The sequence below is a fragment of the Sinocyclocheilus grahami genome, unplaced genomic scaffold (assembly GCF_001515645.1).
Source record: "Sinocyclocheilus grahami isolate Dianchi unplaced genomic scaffold, SAMN03320097.WGS_v1.1 scaffold1083.1, whole genome shotgun sequence".
NCBI classification, from domain to species: domain Eukaryota; kingdom Metazoa; phylum Chordata; class Actinopteri; order Cypriniformes; family Cyprinidae; genus Sinocyclocheilus; species Sinocyclocheilus grahami.
The window spans coordinates 216,906-236,764 of record NW_015506262.1 but is presented as its reverse complement, the minus strand read 5'-3'; the positions used below and the strand labels follow the sequence as shown (position 1 = coordinate 236,764).

Sequence of the window (19,859 nt, the reverse complement as noted above, 5' to 3'; positions counted from 1 at the left end):
CTAATCTTTGTATGGCCTGCTCTCGCTCCGAGGAGGGTGTGTGTGTGTGTGTGCTCGGTGTCATGTCAAAAGGGTTTTAAGGCACACAGGGGGTGGGTCGGCCTGCTGAGGGGTAACTAGATTCATCTTTTACAACAGTACTAAAACGAAACGCACTAAATCGCACCATTCCATTTCCGTCAGATCATTAAACCTGCCGAAGATCCACTCCACCAAGATAACAACGCTGTGCTAATGAAATGTGTCTCTTGGACAGCAACTGAAAAACGTCTCTCTTTGTGACTGGCAGGAAGCTACTTTGAAACAGTAGCTTCCCAAGCTACAAGCTGCTTATAATTACATGTAGTTCAAAGGACTACAGACAAGCTGCTTTTGACAACAAAAAACACTGTAAAAATGATTTTATCGGAGTACAGTTTACAAGAAAGTACTGTTTTTGTCTTTCTATTTTAAAATCTCATGGTTAATTCAGCGTTACTTGCTGTTTCTTTGTAATTATTTGTGAAATGTATTATTTCTGAGTGAAAATTGTTTCAAAATAAATCCTACTCCATTTATTTTCAGTGTACAGTAGAAGTAAACAATGCAATAATGTATAATTTAATCAGAACCTTACTTTTCTGGCACAGAACATCTCAATTTAGGGCACTAACAAGATTAAACTTCATTACACTAAAGAACAAAACTAAACTAAATTACACCTTACTTTGTATAACCGAAATGTTAGTATTTAACTAAATAGCTGAAAAAGAAGACCTAAATCTGTGGATTGTTTTTATATCGATTCATTCACGTAAACCACTTGAACAAACTGATTCACTAGAATGAATCAGAATCGCCAATGCTTTTCCCCCCAAGACTTATCCATTTCAATACAATCTCTCGTAACTATTTTACATTTTTTTGCAAATTTGTAGCTAATTCATATGAATTTGTACGGTCTCGTTCATATGTTTTCCTATGATCTGCTTGTGCCCCACCGAAGGTTAGGTTTAGAGGTGGACCTTCATGCTTGTTTTACTAAAAACAATCAAATGAATTCCTAGGAAATCATCCCTGCTCAGATTTCTCATGAGACCAGGTTAGACATTTTAAGAGCACACTTGTTTACTGATTATCCATTAAAACCTGTGATGTTGCGTTAATCGCACTACAATATAACTTGTTGGAAAACGTCATGAAAACATTCAAGGAAATGTTCATGGGAAAGCTTTTGAAAACATCTGAGCTACTGTCGTACTGGTTAAAAATTTGAAAATTAAAAGTTAATCCATCTATATTTTACAATTTCACTCTTATTACTTCAAAATTTCATGTTTAATTCAGTGCATTACTTGCCGTTTTTTTGTAGTTATTTGTGAAATTTATTAGAAATTTACTAAAACTGTTTTACCTCCATATTTTTCAGTGTAGTTGAGTTAGCATGTCTATTTTAGTTACTCTCTGGTGACTGGATAGCCTCAAACCCAGCCTCTGTTTGTTTGTTTATGTGAGTGTTGTTGGGTCGTTTCGCCACGGTATTCCGGGTGTCTTTGGAAGGCAAAGAGGGGGCAGCTCCGGGTGTCACCCTCCACTCGTTTGCCCTCTGACAGCAGCAGCTGAGCCTCACCCGCAGCAGTCAGCCAGCCTTGACATTGGCCATGGTCCCCTCCTTTGTGTCTGGCCCCCACCCCCACCCTCTGGGACTCTCCACGGGCCCCGGGGACTGGGCTCAGAGGAGTTTGGTAGTCATGCTGGGGGTTCGGCGTTGTGTGTTTTGTACGTGTCTGACAGAGTCGTATGTGGACAGATCCACGTATGTATTCATGCTGTCTGATGGGGGTGTGCTGATAATGGATATAATGGAAATAATTTTTTTTTTAACTATTTTCTCAAAATTCACCACAAATACACTACTGTTTAGAAGTTTGAGTTAATTAAAAAATTGAGAAAAAAAATGAAGCAGCACAACATTGATAATAATAAGAAATGTTTCTTGAGCAGCAAATCAGCATATTAAAATGATTTCTGAAGGATCTTGTGACACTGAAGACTGGAGTAATGATGCTGAAAATTCAGCTTTGATCACAGAAATAAATTACATTTGAACATATATTACAATATAAAACAGTTGCTTTAAATTGTAATAATATCTCTCTGTTTTTGCTGTATTTGTGATTAAATAAGTGCAGCCTTGGTGTGCATAACTTTTGGAAGCTAGTGTATATTTTAAGTTTATTTAATTTTGATTTAATTAGATTTAAAAACTAACATTTGTTTTGGTTATTGGTCAAAATGGCCAAATAGTAGTACATTTATTGGCTTTTATTGGTCAAAATAAATATTGATCTAACAAAATATTTCTATGTATGTTTAAATGCAAGTTTGAAGTTTAAATGCTGTTTTTTTTGTTTCTTAAAAAAAAAAAAAAAAGCTAAATTAGAGCATAAAGAACAAAAATGCAATGCGCTTTAGACGCACATGTTAATTACATGTAGTTCAAAGGACTACAGACAAGCTGCTTTTGACAACAAAAAACACTGTAAAAATGATTTTATCGGAGTACAGTTTACAAGAAAGTACTGTTTTTGTCTTTCTATTTTAAAATCTCATGGTTAATTCAGCGTTACTTGCTGTTTCTTTGTAATTATTTGTGAAATGTATTATTTCTGAGTGAAAATTGTTTCAAAATAAATCCTACTCCATTTATTTTCAGTGTACAGTAGAAGTAAACAATGCAATAATGTATAATTTAATCAGAACCTTACTTTTCTGGCACAGAACATCTCAATTTAGGGCACTAACAAGATTAAACTTCATTACACTAAAGAACAAAACTAAACTAAATTACACCTTACTTTGTATAACCGAAATGTTAGTATTTAACTAAATAGCTGAAAAAGAAGACCTAAATCTGTGGATTGTTTTTATATCGATTCATTCACGTAAACCACTTGAACAAACTGATTCACTAGAATGAATCAGAATCGCCAATGCTTTTCCCCCCAAGACTTATCCATTTCAATACAATCTCTCGTAACTATTTTACATTTTTTTGCAAATTTGTAGCTAATTCATATGAATTTGTACGGTCTCGTTCATATGTTTTCCTATGATCTGCTTGTGCCCCACCGAAGGTTAGGTTTAGAGGTGGACCTTCATGCTTGTTTTACTAAAAACAATCAAATGAATTCCTAGGAAATCATCCCTGCTCAGATTTCTCATGAGACCAGGTTAGACATTTTAAGAGCACACTTGTTTACTGATTATCCATTAAAACCTGTGATGTTGCGTTAATCGCACTACAATATAACTTGTTGGAAAACGTCATGAAAACATTCAAGGAAATGTTCATGGGAAAGCTTTTGAAAACATCTGAGCTACTGTCGTACTGGTTAAAAATTTGAAAATTAAAAGTTAATCCATCTATATTTTACAATTTCACTCTTATTACTTCAAAATTTCATGTTTAATTCAGTGCATTACTTGCCGTTTTTTTGTAGTTATTTGTGAAATTTATTAGAAATTTACTAAAACTGTTTTACCTCCATATTTTTCAGTGTAGTTGAGTTAGCATGTCTATTTTAGTTACTCTCTGGTGACTGGATAGCCTCAAACCCAGCCTCTGTTTGTTTGTTTATGTGAGTGTTGTTGGGTCGTTTCGCCACGGTATTCCGGGTGTCTTTGGAAGGCAAAGAGGGGGCAGCTCCGGGTGTCACCCTCCACTCGTTTGCCCTCTGACAGCAGCAGCTGAGCCTCACCCGCAGCAGTCAGCCAGCCTTGACATTGGCCATGGTCCCCTCCTTTGTGTCTGGCCCCCACCCCCACCCTCTGGGACTCTCCACGGGCCCCGGGGACTGGGCTCAGAGGAGTTTGGTAGTCATGCTGGGGGTTCGGCGTTGTGTGTTTTGTACGTGTCTGACAGAGTCGTATGTGGACAGATCCACGTATGTATTCATGCTGTCTGATGGGGGTGTGCTGATAATGGATATAATGGAAATAATTTTTTTTTTAACTATTTTCTCAAAATTCACCACAAATACACTACTGTTTAGATAATTAAAAAATTAAAAAAATTGAGAAAAAAAATGAAGCAGCACAACATTGATAATAATAAGAAATGTTTCTTGAGCAGCATATTAAAATCACTACTGTTTAGAAGTTTGAGTTAATTAAAAAATTGAGAAAAAAAATGAAGCAGCACAACATTGATAATAATAAGAAATGTTTCTTGAGCAGCAAATCAGCATATTAAAATGATTTCTGAAGGATCTTGTGACACTGAAGACTGGAGTAATGATGCTGAAAATTCAGCTTTGATCACAGAAATAAATTACATTTGAACATATATTACAATATAAAACAGTTGCTTTAAATTGTAATAATATCTCTCTGTTTTTGCTGTATTTGTGATTAAATAAGTGCAGCCTTGGTGTGCATAACTTTTGAAAGCTAGTGTATATTTTAAGTTTATTTAATTTTGATTTAATTAGATTTAAAAACTAACTTTTGTTTTGGTTATTGGTCAAAATGGCCAAATAGTAGTACATTTATTGGCTTTTATTGGTCAAAATAAATATTGATCTAACAAAATATTTCTATGTATGTTTAAATGCAAGTTTGAAGTTTAAATGCTGTTTTTTTTGTTTCTTAAAAAAAAAAAAAAAAGCTAAATTAGAGCATAAAGAACAAAAATGCAATGCGCTTTAGACGCACATGTTAATGATTTATTTATTTTTTATTTTATTTTATTATAATTTTTTTTTGTGGTTAGCTGTGAAGCCAATATCCTTTAATTGTCTGAACGCAAAAACAGAACATAAGAAAAAGAAGTTTATAGAAGAAAAGCGTATTTTTAATGCAGACATAGATTTAAAAATCCTGCGTGCGGTTTTCAAAACCGTCGTGGCAGAACGCAGACCTATCTAAAGCAACGTCGCTGTTTAGCTTTTCCCCAGGAATGTAAAGGATTTGTCCGCATAACACACACAGCGTCTGAACAAAAATGCAATGCGCTTTAGACGCACATGTTAATGATTTATTTATTTTTTATTTTATTTTATTATAATTTTTTTTTTTGTGGTTAGCTGTGAAGCCAATATCCTTTAATTGTCTGAACGCAAAAACAGAACATAAGAAAAAGAAGTTTATAGAAGAAAAGCGTATTTTTAATGCAGACATAGATGTTGGATTTAAAAATCCTGCGTGCGGTTTTCAAAACCGTCGTGGCAGAACGCAGACCTATCTAAAGCAACGTCGCTGTTTAGCTTTTCCCCAGGAATGTAAAGGATTTGTCCGCATAACACACACAGCGTCTGGCCTCCCTTCCGCTGCCTTTTTTTGTTGTTGTAAAATGGTGCATTGGTGCTCGGGGCAAAAGAGACAGCCGAGCAGACAGCAGACACAACAGAATCAGATCAGACGTGATGCTATCAGACTGCGTGTCTCACACCCATCCCCTCTCATCAGGCATGCATGCACTGGGTCCTGCTCTCAGACAGCAGCTCTCCTACCCCCTGCTCTCAGGGTTCAAAGGTCAGAAGGTCTCTGCCGTAACCCTTCGCTTCTCATTCATCGTGCTTGGCCCCGTGGAGTGCAGGCTGCCTGATTTAAATACAAAAACAATCTGTTCAGCATTGGAAATTACTAGAAAAAGAACCCTGTCGAAACGTAAAGAATTATTTTAGCAATAATTTGAATATTTTAGGTTTATATTTCACAGCAAACATTGATGTTTGGATTTGTGTAATTTTCTTGATTTATTTCACAGCAAATGTTTAACACAAGACGTAAAATCTTAATAAAAATAAAGGCATCTTTTCCACTTTTTTTTTTTTTTTTTTACAAAATTATCTTAAATAATTATTATTAATATGCCCCAATATAAGAAATTGAATTTTGATCCATAACACAGACACAGTCATTACACAACACATAAATTGTGTAATTGAATCAAACATTTTGAACTTTTTTTTTTTCTACTTGAGTTTAATGCAGAGAGGGATTGTGAAGCCAAGTTTTGGAACATGTAATGGCCAAATAAAACATGCATTTCAATCATTGTAATATTCCCAATTGTACTTAAACAAAACCATTGAATAATGCATTGTAGTATTACTGTTGAGTTTCTTATATACAAACATAGCAGCATTAAACCCTCATCACATTATAGTTTTGTTGTTGTGTTTTTGGTTGCTGAAATTGGGGGAGGGATGTGTCCTGACCCTCATTTGAAAGTCTGTCGGGGATCTGATTATGTCAGTCACCCCTTTCTGCTCCAAACTGAGAGAATGGGGGAGCATTATTTTATTAAGATTGTCAGCAGTTGGCCTGTCTGGAAAAATTACCTCTTAAATTGCCCCGTCATTTGTATTATCTAACTATATATTTTATTTAAACAGTTATTTTGAGGGGTAGGAATCAGATTTGTGCTTATCACATTACAAGCACCTCAATCACACAAGACTGTTAGACATATATAATGCTGCCTTGTGTTATATTAGATGTTGTGTTACATATAAACAGGGTCCAAAGCGTGACACTCAATAGGGCCTTTCGCACCGCTTTAGTTCCAGAACTAAATGTACAGCACTAAAGTACTGGGATGATTTTGCGCGAACTATTTCCCAGTACCATTTAAAGGGTTGCATTCGCACCGAGAGTGTGTACTAAGAAGTGACGTAAGCCGGTCGACAGCGACGTCATTTGTGCGCGGCGTTCAACAACAGAAACAAAGAAGAACAACATTAACAACAGGAGGATGGAGGACGCTGTGATCGGAGCTGTGTTTTTGTTGTGTCTCGCGGGTTTCACAATAATGGACATGGAAAGTCGACGTATACGTAAAGCGATTGAAAGAACGGAAAGGAGGACTAAGAATCTCCAACGACAACTGACAGCGCTACATTTGCTACAAGTGCCGGCACTTCAGCGTCCGTCCATCTATCGCTGTTCTCCATACTTGCGAAATAAGTTGACACAATGTTTACAGTATGTTTACACGGCATTTTAAATCATGGCGGGTGAGAGCGTTTTCATACGCGTTTGGCCAATCAATGTCTACTTGCGTCACGATTAGTACCAGTTGTGCTGGTTCGACCCTGCTCCGGAGTAGGAGCTAATTTGGTTCTCGAAAAAGGCAGTCCGGTACTAAAATCGCACCCAGTTCCGGCGGTGCGAACACGCCAAAAAGTGGGTAGTTCCACAATTAGTTCTGGTACTATGAAAAGGTTCCCGCGGTGCGAAAGGACCTAATAACTGCCAAATGCAGGTTAAAATTGTATGTTGTTTTTGGCAACATGTATTCAGAACATACCTCACATGCAACCAACAAAATGAAAACATGAGTAACAATGTCTCTTCACATTATTGTGACCGGTGCAGTTAGTTTTACTGAGAAAGTGAGGCTGGTTTATGCTGCAAGTGGCCTGTGCGGTTTGTTAAAAACACACAGCTCAACTTGTAAAATGCTGCTATGCAATCGAATATCGATTTCTACACTGGTCCATAAGTGACCTACTAGACAATTATTGTGTTGTTTTTACCTGTTAATATCATTTTTCCTTATGGATACTTAACCAAAAGGATACGAGAGGACATTCTGTAGTGTCAATAAAGTTATGGCTAAAGAGTGCAGTGTAGTAACTGCAAACCCTTAAGTGATGACGATTCGCCATATAGCACAAGCTATACGTGTCTTATTGCTTTTACAAAATATAAGCAAATTCACGTTCAAGTGTTTTTCATTGACATGTAAACTAAAGTTAATAGTTGGCATCTTTGGGAGGTGCGCAGTGTATATAGATCATAGTTGTTACTTTATGGGGTATTTTATCACAGCTGGAACGCTGTATTGACCAATCAGCCTCCAGGACAAGAACTGTCCATTCTGTGATCAAGAAGGACATTTCTAGCATGTTTTATTCTGTTGTACGTTTTTTGTTTCCAGTTCTTTTTTGGTCCCGTTCGTCAACCACGTGTACGGCAGTGTCAGTTGCGTAGGAGATGATGCACTGGAGGTAGTGTGTTCCTCAGGGAGCGCGTGGAGGCCGAGGGGTTGTTTGTGTGTTAATCTAGTGAGTCAGTGTTCAGATAGGATGGGCTCTTACCTTCACATCTTGTATTACAGCAGTCAGTGAAGTCACATGCTGAACCCCGTCATAATAATCATCATGTTGTTGACTTGATGTTCGCAGTTATTCTCCCAGCGCTATGTTTTGAAGACATTCTCCTGCCAGGATTAAAGCTATCAAGGCTTAGCGTTCTTTCTTTACTTTTCCAAAGAGATAATGGAAATTATCACAGAGGGAAACCATAGACTTTGTCTGGGGTTTGGCAGCGTGACACATGCATGTTTGAGAGAGCTATTTGCACTGTGACACTTCTTTCTGTTGTAAGAGCCATCGAGCCATTTGCTCTCTAATCATTTATGTTGCTCAGTTCATGCAGTGCAGATAAACAAAATGGAGGAAAATTGAAGTTTTAAAATGAGAGTAACTAGGTAATTTAATCTTTTGATACAAAAATGAGGGTTTGGCTCACTGATGCCAGAGCAGTTCAAAATACACAGACAGTTAAAGGGGTCATATGATGCTTTTTTAAAGATCATTATTTTATGTATTTGGTGTAACAGAATATGTTGACATGCTTTAATGTTCAAAAAACACATTATTTTTAAAATACTGTACATTATTGTAGGTCCTCTATGCCCCGCCTCTCTCAAACGCTTCGTTTTCTACAAAGTCCCTCCTTCCGACAAGCGCAGTCTGCTCTGATTGGCCAGCTGACCCAGTGCATTGTGATTGGCCGAACACCGCAAGCACTCGTCGGAAATGTAACACCCCTTACCATAATCGCGAGCTTCATCTTTCAAAATAAATGTAAAGACAGAGCCCGAAAGGGGAACAGAGTCTCGTGACAGACACAGTGATGAAGCTGGTCTAGAAAGGAAAACTTGAAATCGCATCATATGACCCCTTTAAACATATTTGTGTTGTTTCTGCTTGTGTTCCCTCCTCTGCTGCATGTTAACCAATTTAAAGTCTAAATGAAATTAAAATTGACCCTATATCTTACCTTAATACATGTTCCTGGTGTTGTTGTGCATGTCAGTGCATGTTAATGGAAAGCAAATGTTAATCTTTCACCTTTTACTTAAATTTTTGTTTGACGTCACCTAGGTTTTGTGGGCTATTCGTTAATATTAACCATTTGGGCATTTATATTTTAGGCTTCTGTTGTAGGCAGTGCAACCTTTCAAAAGTTAAAACAGTAATTTAATGCCAGATAATGTTAATGTAATAAAGTTTACAACATGGTCTGTCCATTCTGGTATTGAATGCTCAATTTTCACAATCCAATCAGTTCTCTTTCGAGTTGTTTTTCATAATTAAATACTCAGAAATACACAAACTATGGAAGTACAGTTGGTTTTGCACAAGTTTCAATGCATAGATCCGAAAACCCTGCATTCACAGAGATTTGGAACAGCTCTGTATGACCCTCGATCGTCTGTCTTTTTACAATAGGTGGTACAAATCCTTCAGGATGTGGGTTGAGTGGAGTTGGTCTGAGCAGAATGTGTAGTATCCCAGCATGCCTCAGTGTGAGGTCCCCACATGCCTGCTCTCAAGACTTCCCTGTGGACAGAGACCACCAGTGAGGAACAGCCTCTCACCATGGAATAACATTGATTATGAGGGTGAAAATGTGATTGTGAAGATGAAAGCTACATATGAAGCATATCTTCACATGTTAGTTTACACATGTTTACAAGGAACCAAAAGTTTCCAGAGGACGATGTTTATTGTACATTGTCAGCACACATGCTGTTCCACTGTAGAGTGCTTTTGAAGAGCTCTGTCATGCAGTCAGAACTACAGAAAGAACATCATGTACCAAAAACTATTTGATGAAGAACTAAACCCAGGGCTGGGTCCTGTTTCAAGGGGATATGACTCAATCCGCCTGGGCGAACGGTAGTGAGAGGTGGAGGAGGAAAAGAAGGGGGTGTCGAATGGAAGAAGAGGAGGAGAGGGATGTAAAACAATATTTGCGGTAAGTAGGTGTCACCGGTGGGATGAGATGAGCTGTAGGTTGGGGGTGGGAGTAGGGAGACTTTGTAGCAGGTGGCGTCTGGGACTAGGCAGAGCTTATCTTGTACAGTCTTACCGGGAGGTTAAATAATTAAAGAAAAGTGGGTGTTATGGCATGGGGAGTCTAGACGTGTCTGGTGCCCGTATGGGGCATCTCTTTAATACGAGTGCTTTATCTCAGATTAGAGAGCGAGGTCAGTGGCTTGCGCCCTGCTTAGGTGACAGTGCCGCTTTGCCAGCGAGGCACAGACGAATAGCTCCTGCCACTGGCACGATTAAATGCACCCTAGTTCTCCATTGCACTTCCTGCTATCTCTCCCACTGTGAAAGGCCATGTGTTAGATAGTGCCGTTCATTTTTACGCCGCTTTTTATAGTGATTGAATATGGTGTGCCACAAGTTCTTAGATTTGGCCCGTATTTGTTTTTTTTGGGTGGCTCTTTGAGTTGTTCTCTGATCTCATTTGTTCCATGAGACTTTATTAAATTGTCCTCACTTTCTCTCTTTCTTTCCTCTGTCTCCCACATACTCTCTGTCTCTCTCACACTCCGTCTCTTGCGTTTTTTCACACACCTTGTGTGTGAATGGAAAATGTCTGTCACACCAGAAAAGGGCTGCTCTGGTGAAAGACTTCACAAGCTTACCCTCCCCTTTCTCTCAGTTTCCCCAAAACAGAAGAACAAGAAAATTCCATTCCTTTCTTTCTTTTCTGTCCGTTCTGGGTACAATAAGTCCCATACAGTTGTAGCCTGCAAATATTTACTAAAATAGCAATACTTCGGTTTAGCAACCTTCTGCAGACATTTCTTTTCGGTCTTTCTTTCTTTCGTTATTTTGCCCCTTCCACAGCCTCTCATAAAGTGACTCATAGCATGTTGCTAGGGAATGTTCCAGAAAGGGGCATTTACTGCAGCAGTGAGACGTGCTTCAGTCTTCCCGTTTCTGGGTGAAACCTGCCGTCTCGCAAGTCTCCATCCCACATGGGCGTCTGGCTTATGCCCTTTCCTTTTGTCTGGCATTCTGGTGGGACAACTCAGATAACACAGAAGGAGGGGGCAACGCGTCCCTTCTCAAGTTCCCATAACGCCTTTGTTGTCTAGTGCGTGCACTGACGTGGGTGAATGGATGGTTAACTAGATTAAGGCTTGTGCTTGATGAAGCAGTGGTATTATGACTTGATATGTCCATCTCTGTTTTTTCTCCAGTTACCAGTACAACCTTCAGTCATGAATGCCAACATGGGTGGCTGCATGTTCAGCTGCAGGTTTGTGCATGGAATCTACTGGGAATTTTGTGATCCCTGCAACACAAGCTGGCCCAAACTAAAGAAGACGCAAGGAAACTTTCAATGTTTTTCTCTCGTCCCCGCTGTCTTGCCATGCCGATGAAGTCACTTGGAAATTAGTCGTTCACTGCACACACACACTCTTTCCCTTGGAAATCTGTTGTGTAATGTGTGCTTTGGTATGAGTTCAAAGCCCATTCTAAGAAGTTTCCCTCACTGCTGTGAGTTCAACTGTTGGATCTCTCATGACATGATCTCCACGTACTGTGCCCGACTCCATGAGAATATTACTGTACCGGGGAGACATTTGGAGATGAAGCACTTTCCTCCCAGATCGTGAGAGCACAGCTGTTTTCCTTCTGTTATGAAACTGTGGAGAGGAGGAACCAGGAAATGGCTTCATGAAATATAGATCTGGAGGCCAGACTTGGTTGTCTTTGCAGCTTTTGAGCACAGTATAAAAAAAGAGAGTGAGAGAGAGAGAGGGGGAAAAAAGTTTCGAATAGGCTTATGTAATGCCTCCTCCATTTCCTTCAGCTCAGTAACAGAATGGCCTCTGCAGAAGAGAGCAGTCCCGCAGTTTCTAGCACACTTCTGTGCTAGAGACGACCTTAGAGACGAGGTGGCGACTGCTTGAACAACGCCGCACCCAGTTCACCTAAGAGCCTGTTAGAGGCTCTGTGACAGGTGTTAGCACATATCTCCTCTTAGCTAACAACACAATGGAGCAGCATACATAGCAGTAAGAGGATTGAGCTGTCTGATCTCAGAGAGTCCGCATAAGGCTAACCCGAATTAGCCCAGCTGCCTCTCTCCCTCACTGTTGCGCAGTTGTTGCCACATTATCGCAGCCTGTTTACATTTCTGCCCTGTTGCAAACAGACTGACAATGGTTTGTTGTGTCTGCTCTCTCTGGGGTTTGTGTCTGTAATCATAATACATTAACAGATCTTCCGGAATGCCGTCACGTCTGACTTAAATGCTTGAGCCCTCCGATTAGCACAGGGAAGGTTAAACGAGGCTCAAGGAATATGATTTTATATAGGGATTACGAGTTTATGTAACTTGCGCTGTTAGTGTAGTGATGAAACAGCTGATGACTCACATTGAATTCAGTTTCATTGGTATCTGAGTAGTAGCTAATTTGGCTAAAACAAATCAAGACCAGTCACACCCGATACACTCCTACTTTTAATGGACCCTAGTAAGGTTAGGAGGCATATTTAATTTGACAAATTAAATCTGTGTGAGAAAGATGTAGAGTTGGTATAGGTATAGGTGTTGATTGTTTAGCTGGCAAAACTTTAAAAAGGTGTCTTTCCAAAAAAAAAATTATAATAATTTTAGTGAGCAAAAGTTGTATCAGCATCAGTTGTGGAAAATAGACAAGTCCGTACAACCTATTGAATGGACTGTACACCTGTACCTCAGCCTTTTCATTTGAGCCCACCCTGACTACTAGTGTTGGGAAATATGCTCCATAGTCATATCGTCCTATCGTCAGCCTGTGAGATCGCCGATACACAATATTATCATGCTAATTTATTTAATTATTTACTTATTTTCATAGCCGGAGAGGGAACCAACTCCAGGGTAAGGCTAGGACTTTAAGGCTAGGAAAAGCTAAGGCGCTTTTCGCCAGGATATAGCCTTTTCCCTCGTAACTGCAGTAAACAAAGCAGCGCAGCACCTGACTTTGAAATATTTAATCAATTAAACCATAGCCTTTTGAAGTGTAAGCTATATCTCAATTTACATGTATATTTAGTTTTTTTCACTGGAGCACCACCTGAGTCTTCTCCTCCCATTTCTACCAGTGATCATTGTTTCCTTCCCGCGGTACCTGCGCACATATCAATAGCATCACTGGGCTGTAGGTTGCCAAGTTGAGGAGAGAAATGGGTTGAAATTTGTATGCATCGATCATGCGAGAAAGATGCATTTCATACAAGATCTGGCAACTGGACAACCTTGGAATTTGTTAACGTGATTATTCATATATAATCATAGGTTTGGCCCATACAAATTACGGGAGTTTTACTGTAAGCAAATGTAGCAAACATATAAAATACGCCCAGTGGAATTTTTTTTTTTTAGTAGAAAGATTAAAAATATGGGAAAATATTTAAACAGGATGATAGCGGAATAGAATGGTAAAATGCGGGAGAATCCCGGAAAAAACAGGAGGGTTGACAGGTATGGAATCAAGTGTGATTGGTTATAACACGCAACACTGTAAAAACACAGAAAAATAAATATGATGGAACAAATAAGCCCTAATATTAATTAGCTAGTATTACTAGCCTGATAATAATAATAATAATAAAAATAGTCTTGATATCGTAAAAGGCATGAGCCACAGGCGATATCTCTGACTATCGTCGATACACAATACTATCGTTTATCGGCACAACCCCACTGACTACAGTCCATTTTTACCGCATTAGATGCCATCATCTCTTGTTTGGGTTGTTTGGGTCAGAACAGGTCATTTTTAAGGAGGACCGAGTGAGGATGCTCTGAGAAGATTAGCCTGGCAGCTTAGAGAAAACTGTTACAGTGTGTTAAAGTAGCAGTGGACAGTCCTGGATGGAGGAATGGTGCTAGAGCAGTGCCTGCTACTCTAGGTTGGCTGAGATTACAACCCTAGTGTCTCGGAGGATGAGATGTGTCAGTTACATGTTCACCCCTCCCAATCCCCCTCAAACTACCACCAGTTGTCTGTCTCTTGGAGTTGGTTCAGGCCATAATCCGGTTAGGAGCAGCAGATTTGGGCCGGTTTATCTCCTGTGCTGGGTTAACTCCTGGGCTGCGTCTGGTCTCTGGTCCTCTCCTCCAAGCCCTCAACAGATGGGGCCTTGTCTTGCAAGCACTCTCTCCAGAGGAGCCGTGGCAAAGAGCCAGCGCCAACGCAGCTTATTTAACATTGTCACTACATGGCCCAACTGCATCTTGGGTACGGCCTTGTTCTTGTAGAGAGAAAGTGGCCATGATGGAAAGGTCAGAAACTAAAGTTTTGAGACTGCTCACCTAAAGAAACTGCTAGCTACAGTACACAAAACTGGTTTTCAGTAGAGAGGAGTCAGGATGGTTGACTAGTCCACTGAGAAGTCAGTTATTGAGGTTGATTGATTAATTTGACTTAAAGTCGCAATGAGGAACTACCGGAAGTAGTGACAGATCTTTTCTTCTTTATGGTGATGTTTATCCGAGTGTTACGGATTATCAAAAAAGAGCGAGGACTTGGTTTAATGCATCGGATGGTGATTGGATTGAGAGAGGTGGATGTTGCACTCAAAAGTGGAGGCAGATAAGCTTGCAGGGGCCGGATCAAGTGGACTGAATGATGGGAGAAGTCCAGCATACATTACCAGAGAGAAGTCTGATGTTTTCACCAGAAGATCCCGTCATGAAATTGTTGTGAAACTTTATGAGGTCAATTAATAAAATTAAATGTTCACAATAAGATATATAACATGCATTTGGAAAATAGATGCCGACTTTAAAGAGGATGAATTTGAATTTGTAGCTTCTTGGAAAAGACCGTCAAAGCACCCATTTCGTTCAGATCTTTTTTCCTGCGTAAAAAAAAAGCCCCGTGTGTTGCTGATGTCATAGCTGTATGTTTGACAATGATTACCATTAACATCAGTGTAGACTAGGGTGACCATACATGCCATTTTCCCAGGACGCATCCTGGCCAGGATTTCTATATTGCCTAAAATATCTAGTTATTTGTTTTGTTTGCGTGTGCAGGCCGATCGGTGTATGACATCAAAATACCATACAGACGGTTCCTTATGCTTTCAAAATGCTCTCGAGGTATTTTGTTGTCTTAAATCGAACAGTCTGCACACGCAAACAAAGCCAAAACCTAGATATTTTAGGCAATATAGAACTCCTGGCCAGGACGCGTCCTGGGAAAATGGCACGTATGATCACCCTAGTGTAGACTGTGTTAGACAGCTGATGGTGTTTGTGTGAGGGTTTACTTCAGTGTCGCACGCAGCTTTGCAGCAGTTTTTCCATTGTCTCATAATAAACCTTCACGTGTCAGATGCAATTGTCTGGGTTACTCAGTCAGTGGGCAGCAGGGATAACAAGATTTCTCTGAATGTATGTGTGGCATATTTCTACATGGTTTTCATGTGACTGAAGAACAAGTCTGTTTTGACTGGGCCCATCTGTGTCTTCAAGGGTCGGCAGGAGGTTGAAAGAGAGGTCTACCCTGTTTGGAACAACATGTCTGAGCGTTTTTCACAATTGCTGGAGAAGCATCACTAAAGCGATGATGAGTAGACTGTCATGTTCATTCAGGCACTTCCTTTCAAAGGATTCTCAATACATGCTCCTCTGAGATGAGGAAGGATGACGAGATTAACAAAAAATGAATTCCTTCCTTTGATTGAGTGAGGTCTACCCATGACATAATCAGTTTATGAAATCAGAGCTGTGGCCTAGCAGACGTATTGAGCTGTGCTGCTCTTGTTAAAATCCAAATCACATTAATAATAAAAATAACCCCAAAACTCTCTCGTTTCTCTTTTATCTCCATTCTTTGACTTGATGTAGGTCAGAAAAGCCATTTGAAACGTCATGTTGTCACACATTTTTGTGGATTAGTCTGTCGCGTCACTTTTGAAGTCTGATTTTGGTCTGTCAATCTCGATACTCTCAGTTGTGTTCACGTTACTGCCCCCTGGTGGTAAGAATGAAGAACATGATGGGCTTGCCATGTCATTACCATAGACCAGTGGTTCCCAAACCTGTCCTGGAGGACCCCCTGCCCTGCACATTTTGTATGTCTCCCTAATCAGACACACCCAATTTAGTTCTTGCAGTCTTTAGCTGATGAGTGGAATCAGGTGTGTTAGATAAGGGTGACATACAAAAGGTGCAGGGCAGGGGGGCCTCCAGGACAGGTTTGGGAACCACTGCCATAGACTGTATAAAAACATGGACGTAGTGTCCGTGACGTCGAGAAAGGTCTGGCTGCAGACTTGCACTTGCACTCTCAGACTTGCACTTCCGCGATTTGCGCTTCCGCAATTGACGTCACTTGCAGTCTTTTTTATTTTTTTATTTTGTTCTATTTATTGATTACGTTTTGTTTGAATCTCTCAACATTTTACAACAGTAGCCAGGTGGTGAAGACAAGAAAAAAAGTAACTAACTTACAATGTCACTTGCAATCGCCACTTGCACTCTCCGCTACCTGCGACGTCACTTGCAATCGACACAAATCGTGTGTGTTGCCAATGGAGACAAGACGCTGTGGTGGTGATTAAATGATTACAACTAATTTTATACTATAACATACAGGGTCCTGCAAGAAAAAGACAAGACCTGCAAATCCGTGGCCACAGAACAGCAGAATATGAACGCATGGCACAAAGTTTCTCGTTAAGCGTTTTCCTCCTAAACATAAACACTTAACATGGCTTAATGTATTAAGATACATACAATATATAGTTATTATTTAATGTACTACAAGGCAAGCAGATGGCCATGAACACAATGCGCAAACTTTCACTTGTCCTCCCATACAGCAAAACGCTTAATGTGGCATAACAACGGATGATAAAGACAATTCAGTAGCCTATATGTCTTGTTGTTGACTCAAAGTATATACAGAACAGCAAATATGAACGTGCATTATGAAATGCATTAAGTGATTTTAAAAGGATCAACTCCATACAGGCAAGCAGACGAGCCCAGAACGCAATGCGTAAAATTGCACGTTAAACATTTTCCTCCCATAGAAAATCATTATAAATAAAACACGTAATGTAGCTTAATGGACAAAGACTATGATATAAAAGAGCTGTAGACTGTTTATTCTATATGGAAAAACGCTTAACACAAAAAGTCCATTATGCCACATCATGCCACGTTTTGCGGTATGGGAGGAAAATACTATATACATACTCATTATATTAATAAACTGTATATTTAATTTGATATTTTAATAGCATCTTAATACATTACGCCATGTTAAGTGTTTATTTTTTTCTATAGGAGGAAAACGCTTAACGAGATACTTTGTGCCATGCGTTCATATTCTGCTGTTCTGTGGCGACAGATTTGCAGGCCTTGTCTTTTTCTTGCAGGACCCTGTATGTTATAGTACTAAATTAGTTGTAATCGTTTAATCAGCACCACAGCGTCTTGTCTCCATTGGCAACACGCACGATTTGTGTCGATTGCAAGTGACGTCGCAGGTAGCGGAGAGTGCAAGTGGCGATTGCAAGTGACATTGTAATTTAGTTTCTTTTTTCTTGTCTTCACCACCTGGCTACTGTTGTAAAATGTTGAGAGATTCAAGCAAAAAGTAATAAAAAATAGAACAAAATAAAAAATAAAGACTGCAAGTGACGTCGCTAGCGGAAGCGCAAGTGTCTGAGAGTGCAAGTCTGAGAGTGCAAGTGCAAGGCTGCAGCCAAACCCTTTTGGTGACGTCACCCGTAGGTTCCTGAAGAGCGTTTTTGAAGCTCAAAGTGGGCGGAGTCGGTCGTCACCATCTTGGCAGCGCGTCACTCCCGGATAATTGAAAATGGGCAAAGAGGCGGGAGCTGGTTGCTGAAACCATGCCCACCTAGCTCGACAGTGGTGACAGCAGCGGCAATCCACCTGTCACTCAAGTGGCCACGCCCTTAATTATGCAGAACTTTAAGGCTTAATATAATTTAAACGGATGAGTTGTAAAAAAATTCACCCCCCTCTCAGTTATCATGAAGGGCAAAATTAGCTATATAGACCAAAATAATTTTTTGAACCAGGCTGTAAACACGTTTATTTCTGCTGTAAAGTTGGGCATTTTAACATGGGGGTCTATGGGATTTGACTCCCTTTTGCAGCTAGCCTCTAGCGGCCTGTCGATGAATTACAGTTTAAGTCACTTCCGTGTTGGCTTCACGAGAGAGAGCGGGAGGTTGCCGCTTGGTCATTACTTGTATTCATAAGCAGCTGTCTAGCTTTACATTGCCTCTCTGATGTTCCTGAAAGCTCATAAATCATTAACAGTAATCACTATTTTCAATGAAACATAACCCCTAAAAGTGAATGCTTGTCTTGTACTGTTTATGCTGCAAACATGAATGAAATCTGGTCAAACTATGTGCATTTTTGAGGTTAGATGTGGTGTTTATCTTTTTAAGCAATCAAGCTATGATTTTCAACTGGCGGATAATAAAACAAGCAATAAAAAAAAAACCTAGCAGGAACTAGATTGCACAGGGAAAATAGATTGAAAATATAAAAATGTTGTAACTTCTGCAGCTCTGTGCATGTGTGAAATATGCTAATGGTTTTCTCTCTGTTTTCTTGTCTTGCAGCTGAACTGGAGTTTGTTCAGATAATAATCATAATTGTGGTGATGACTGTAATGGTAGTTGTAATCATCTGTTTGCTGAACCACTATCGGCTATCGGCCTGGGCCTTCCTCACACGCCACAGCCAGGCCCGTCAACGAGAGGAGGGCATGCAGCCGGTAAGCGTGTGTGTGTGTGTGTGTGTGTGTGTTTGATTCTCCAGTCACCATGTGTGTCCTGTCTGTGTGCACACTGAGTGGGTGTAGAGTTCCTGTTCTTTTGTTTGATCACCATGTGTGTGACTTTGTGACCGTGTTCATATGGGACTCAGCGATGTGCGTGCCAGCTTCAGGGTCTTTGTGTCGGTACACCTGCACAAATGCATTATGTAGTTACTAGGGATGGGTCAGGATGGTCGACTGGCTCCATTAGTGAGGTTGACTTGTGCCTTTAATATTTTTTATAATGCATTATAATCCACAGGTCTCTGTTTTCTGTGTGGACTATGGTCATTTTGTGCTATAAAAGGTTAGCGTTATCCATATTTCATTAAGAAACATGTCTGATAGTGGGCTTGACGCTAAACCAACCTATTCATACAGAAGTCAAACTAGTCATTTGTAGGTAACCCACAGACTAGTTGATTTTGGAAATACGTAGTTCTGCACATCTCTGGTTCTTCTTTATGTTGATTTACGTCCTGTAGTTGAGAGCGAGACATGCTTGTCTAGACGCACCTCCCAGAACGAGAGAGAGAGAGAGAGAGTCATAAAAAGATATGAAGAAGGTGAAGATGTGATTTAGGAACAGATGCAGTGCATGAAAGGAACCAAGCTCTTAAATTCAGAAACAAGCTCATATTTAGAGAATAGCACAGTTTCTAAAGCTGCATGAAGACTAACCAGCAGTCTTGAATTAATAATGCATGATATTAATATATTCTCATATTTACTGCATGTGCATTTAGATAAACTTTTCTGATGCCTGGAGCGAATTTGAGTATTTCTACCCAAACTTAAAACTCGAATGCATGAGATGAAGTTGATTTGTCTTGTTCTTAATGCATGACTCACATCGGCCTTTCTTTTCTCTATCATAGGACGGCTGTGCATGGCCAACAGATAGTTTGGTGACGCAACAAGGAGCCACTGAGGTTAGTTAACTGACATATTATTCAACTTCTCTTATGTT

At 39.8% G+C, this 19,859-nt stretch overlaps 1 protein-coding gene across 2 annotated transcripts in view; it reads left to right on the top strand.

Moving 5' to 3' along the window:
- Positions 1-19,859, top strand: part of ldlrad4a (low density lipoprotein receptor class A domain containing 4a) — a 106,314-nt gene that overhangs the window by 82,165 nt on the left and 4,290 nt on the right. For both annotated transcript variants that reach the window (XM_016252034.1, XM_016252035.1), the window contains 2 exons: positions 18,693-18,847; positions 19,768-19,821. In XM_016252034.1, coding sequence (XP_016107520.1) covers positions 18,693-18,847; positions 19,768-19,821 — 209 coding nt within the window. The remainder of the gene's footprint in view (positions 1-18,692; positions 18,848-19,767; positions 19,822-19,859) is intronic.